Raw genomic sequence first — 4,830 nt, forward strand, 5'->3', positions numbered from 1 at the left:
ACTCAGTAACTGCTGTTTCGCTGCCTTGTTACCCTGTGAAAGAAAAACGGACCTTCCCTCGTTTGACTCAGAGTTCAAACGAGCCCCGAATGGGACAGGGAAGAAGTAGTAGAGAATGAGAACTTGGCTGCCGAGAGAGGAGGGGGTGGAAAACAGATGACTTAGAAGGGACAGGCATGGGTCAACAGGGGGAGAAAACTGCACAAATCCTCCCACAAAACTGTACACTCGTAGGACCCAGAGGATGCAAGGGTGCTGTCAGTGGATGCTTGAATCCTTCTGAGTCCTCCCTTAAATGCTCCTCTGGCTTCGTCTTGCACACCTCCAGAGATAGAAGCCTCACTACCTTATGAGACCAACCCTTCCATCTTCCTGACTGGAAGATCTTCTTTGAATAGAGCTGCACCCTGTGTCTCTGCTCTGCCCTCTTTTTTAATCTAGTTTTTTTTAAATGTTTATTTTTGAGAGAGAGAGCACGAGCAGAGGAGGCAGAGAGAGAGAGGGCGACAGAGAATCTGAAGCAGGCTCCAGGCTCTGAGCTGGCAGCACAGAGCCCGATGCGGGGCTCGAACTCACGAACTGAGATCATGATGTGAGCCGAAGTCCGACACTTGGCCAACTGTCTGCTCTGCCCTCTTGAGTTTTTCCCAGTCACTGGAAGAGTCCTGCAAGCCTGGAAAGGGTTAAAGTGATTTTATTTTTAAACATGGACAGGGGAGCAGAGACATTTGGCAACGGGGAGTGTAGCCCTCGGTCCGGAAGCTGTACGGGATAGATAAGGGTGCTGGCTGCCACGGTGTCCTAGCGAAGCATCATGTGAACCTTGTGGTAAGGGTGGCCCACGCCCCAGCCTGAGGCCCAGTCGATGCCATACTTGTGAGCGGTGGCCTCAGACGTTGCGTAACGCCTGTTGAGATTGGACTGGTAGCAGGATCCGTGTCACCAGGCACCGTGGACAGTCACGGCACAGTTGCTCTTGCTCGTATTGTGGTCAGCATCGTAGGTGGTAAAGGGCTTCCCGTTGTGGAGGCTCAGGGAGTCTCCTGACAGGGGATGGAGGCACCTTGGAGCCGGGCACCATGTCTGGCACCCTTGAGGAGATGATCTCACAGGAGCCTCAGAGCCACCGTGGACGTTATCAGGCCCCAGGAGGAAACAGCAGTACCAAGGAGCCAGAGTGTTCTCCCAAGGTCACTCGGCTAGTCACGGTGGTACTGGGACTTGAACTGGGGACTGCGGCTCCAAGGCCACTTGCTCCTCCCTCTGCCTTGTCTCCCTCCCAGAATCCCCAGCTCCCATCGGCAGCCTGAACAGCTCTGCCTGGGGGAGCTGGGAGGGACTTCTCAATGCCCGGGCAAGGGGGATCCTGAGGCACGTCCCCACAACCACTTCCCTCTTTGAAGTCTCTCCTCAACAGTCACTGTTTCTCTGAAAAAAAAAAAAAAAAAAAAAAAACAAAAAACAACCAAAAAACCAAACCTTCCCTGCTTCCTCTTCTGAAGCAGATAGGGCAGATGCTCAGCAGGGCCTCAGACGGCTCCCACATCCTCCCTCCCTGCCTCTGCCCATTTTACAGGGGAGGAAACTGACAGGGGAGGAAACTGACAGGGGAGGAAACTGACAGGCAAGGAGCTTGCCCAAGGTCTCGCTGTTAGTAAATGAAAGGGCTGGATTCAGACTCGACTGTTGGCCTCCAGAGCCCAATTTCTTCACTCCTGCCTGCACCATTCTGTCTCATGGGTGCCATTTCTCAGATGAGGAAACCAAGGCTCGCAGAGGGGAAGAAATTGCCCTGGGTCAGTGATGGAGGCCGTGGTCACACTGGGAGTGGATCCAGCCTCCCTCACCTTCTTTCCCTGCTCTGGGCCCCACCTCAGGTTCACTCACCTGCAGTGCCCTCCGAGAACTTGCCCAGCACCAGCTGGTAGTGATCTGCCTCCCCGAGGAGGCGGAAAGCCTCATAGCGGGCAAAGGTGTGGTTGCCAGTGAAGTCCTCCAACTCCACCCGCAGCTCCCAGGTACCTGGAGGGAAGAAGGAGGCACGGGTGGAGGAATCCTCAGATCCAGGGTGAGGATTCAGAGTGCCAGAGAAATGCCCCCCAAACTCCCTGGGACCTGCTGGGAATTTACCCTGAACAGTGAGCTGGGTGCAAATTCTCATTCCCCAGTCAGAATTCAGACTCCTGGCTCCCAAAACCTGCTTTGTAGGCGGACCAAGAGCGGAAGAAATCCACGGACCCATCCTGTCGCCTCTGGAACACCTAAGGAGGCAGAGAAGGCCAGCTCAGCGGCCATTACTCCAGGCCGGGCAGGTCATGAGGAGAAGCCGGGGGTGGGGGTGGGGGTCTGTGGCAGCGGAGAGTGGGTGCACTGTGAGGGGAGGGTGGACACCTGCCCCCTCTTTGGATTGGGGGCTTGTTAGTAACGTGTAAGTCCAAGTGACTTTTGTTTTTATTTTCTAAAGATTTTTATTTTTTTAGGTTAATCTCTACACCCAATGGGGGTTCAAACTCACGACCCCAAGATCAAGAGCTGCACGCTCCACCGACTCAGCCAGCCTGGCGCCCCAATCTTTGCCTGTAAATAGTGATGAACTCCACATTCCCTTACTAACTTTTACTGACACTCAACCTCTTGCCAAAGCCTGACAAGTCCCAGGGAGACTGAAATGATTGGGAACATCCGCCCTGTCCTTAGAGGACGGTCAGTCGTGCTGGGATCAAATTTGATCAAGTCACGTCAAAATAACCTCCTTAACTTACTATGGGAATCGAGATATTAGAGCAGAGAGGTCACCTCCAGAGGCCCAAGCTCGAGTCCTGGCCTTACCCTGATGCCCCTCGGTCCCCACCGCAGGCTAAGCTGCCCTTAGGCCCTGCAGTTTCCCTCCTCAATATCCTTCAGTCTAAGCACCTCCCCTTCCACTGTGGCCCGGGGCCCCTGAATTCCTCCTAACCTGTGTCCCTGCCTCCATCCTACCCCCACTGCCATGCACCTTCCATGGTGCAGCCTGAGTCTTTTCCCTAAAACGTAAGTCTGACCAGGTCCCTCCCCTGTTTACAACACTTTCAGGGCTGCCTGATGCCTCCGGTGCTCCTCAGTCAGTTATTCAATGCCCTCCACGAACTGGCCTTTGCAGAGACGCTTAATCTGTCCTTGACCCACACCTGTAGACATTAGCTGGCCTCTTATCTGCTCCCAGCTCATTCACAAGGTCTCCTCAAACCATCTTGTGTTCTCCTGCCTCCCTGTGTGTTTGTCTTTCCTTCTACTTGGAATGCCCTTCAGTTCCGCATCTATCTAGAGAACTTCTATACAGCCTTCAAGGCCCTTTCAAATGGCATCTCCTTTGAGGAGCCTTCTCAGACTTCTTCAGGCCCTCTGGGAGCTCAGTAAGCATGGGTCCCTGAAGGACTCGAAGGAATGCTTTAGCTCCAGAGGGCTCTGGCTCCCCCTAGGGCCCAAGAGGAAGAAGTGCCCACTGGGCCTGGCCTCTGAGCCCCGGAGTCTCCCTGGCACTCACCAGCCAGCCACCCTCTTTGGTGTCCATGTCACAAAAAACTGGGAGGGCTCTGCCCTCGAGTAGGCATAGACGGTACCAGCCGCTCAACGTGGCACCCCGGCTCCGCAGCTCCTGGCAGTTTCTGGGGCCTGGGGAAGGAGAGATGGACTGAGGGGTGTTGCCACAGTATCTCCCAACCCTCACCCTGCGGGCAATGGAACAGGCCAAGTGTGGGACCCCAGGAACCCTCTCGATGGCTCCTGAAGAGGGACTCTACACGGGGAGTCTTTCCCCAGGGAAAGACAGAGTGTTGGATCTGAGGTCTGAGTACTCCCAAGGGAGGGCCCTCAAACCCAAGGGAGGGTGCCCAGGCCCCTTCCTAATCTTCCCCTCTTCTCCCAGCCTTCTACCCACCCTGCCAATCATAGTGGATTGCTGAACCATGGCTAAGCAAAGACACCCCTCTCTAGTCCAGGGACAGAAACAAAGAAGAGGAAGTCCATGGTCCCACACACTCCACCAGGCTCACCCTTGGGGCCCATCTTTCCAGGTGGTCCAGGTTGCCCTGAAATCCCAGAGACCAAGGTGCCTTAAGTCCCACCCCGTGCCCAGGGCCAAAAGGCAATGAGCGACTTGGAGGCTGAAGTCAAATCCCAGCTGCAGTCCCTCCTGGCTCTGTGATCGTGGGCACACAGTTTATCATCTCTGAGCCTCACACCCCCCTCAGCAAACTGGGGATAGAACCAGCTACCTCACAGAGTCAAACTTGGGGTGCTGGGCATCCAGCCCACAGCCTGGCACGCGTTAGGTTCCTTGCCTCTTGGTCATGGCCTCTCAGCACAGACAGTAACCAGTAACCGCTGATCCCCAGCCTGCCCAGTTCACCCCGGGTCCCTGCCTTCTCCCCGGCATCTCTCACCTTGAGGGCCTGCAGCTCCTTTCTCTCTGGGACTTCCCGGGGCTCCAGGACAACCGGGCAGGAGGACCACTTTGCTGGCTTCCAGTCCCCTGGGGGAAGAAGCAGGGCCGGGTGGCCACAGGGTGGGCGTGGGGGAACGGGTGTATCTCTTCCAGGCCCCTCTGCGGTTCTCTTTCCGTCTCCCAGATTCTAGCTGTCAGGACCCTTGCCTCCAGAGCTGCACCATTTGCATCAATTTGCATACATTACAGCTCTGTGAGGTTGGGCGGGAGAAGGACCCCCAGGGAAGGAGTGAGGGCGGGTGGGTGGGGACAGCATCTTAGGCTGCTACCTGGGCAGCTGGGGTGGTCCTGGCAGGCTTCCCAAGCAAGAGGAGCAAAAGGGAGAGTGGGGTCCACAGTAGGCCCAT

At 55.8% G+C, this 4,830-nt stretch overlaps 1 protein-coding gene across 1 annotated transcript; it reads right to left on the reverse strand.

Annotated features, from left to right (window-relative positions):
• Window positions 1–678: 678 nt before the first annotated feature.
• FCN3 (ficolin 3) lies at window positions 679–4,830 on the reverse strand. Its single transcript, XM_043573394.1, is given in 9 exon segments — window positions 679–1,043; window positions 1,888–2,022; window positions 2,131–2,146; window positions 2,148–2,261; window positions 3,524–3,651; window positions 4,023–4,067; window positions 4,422–4,516; window positions 4,752–4,776; window positions 4,779–4,830. Coding segments are annotated over 9 exon segments (852 nt in total). The 3' UTR covers window positions 679–801.

The sequence above is a fragment of the Prionailurus bengalensis genome, chromosome C1 (genome assembly GCF_016509475.1).
Source record: "Prionailurus bengalensis isolate Pbe53 chromosome C1, Fcat_Pben_1.1_paternal_pri, whole genome shotgun sequence".
Lineage (NCBI taxonomy): Eukaryota > Metazoa > Chordata > Mammalia > Carnivora > Felidae > Prionailurus > Prionailurus bengalensis.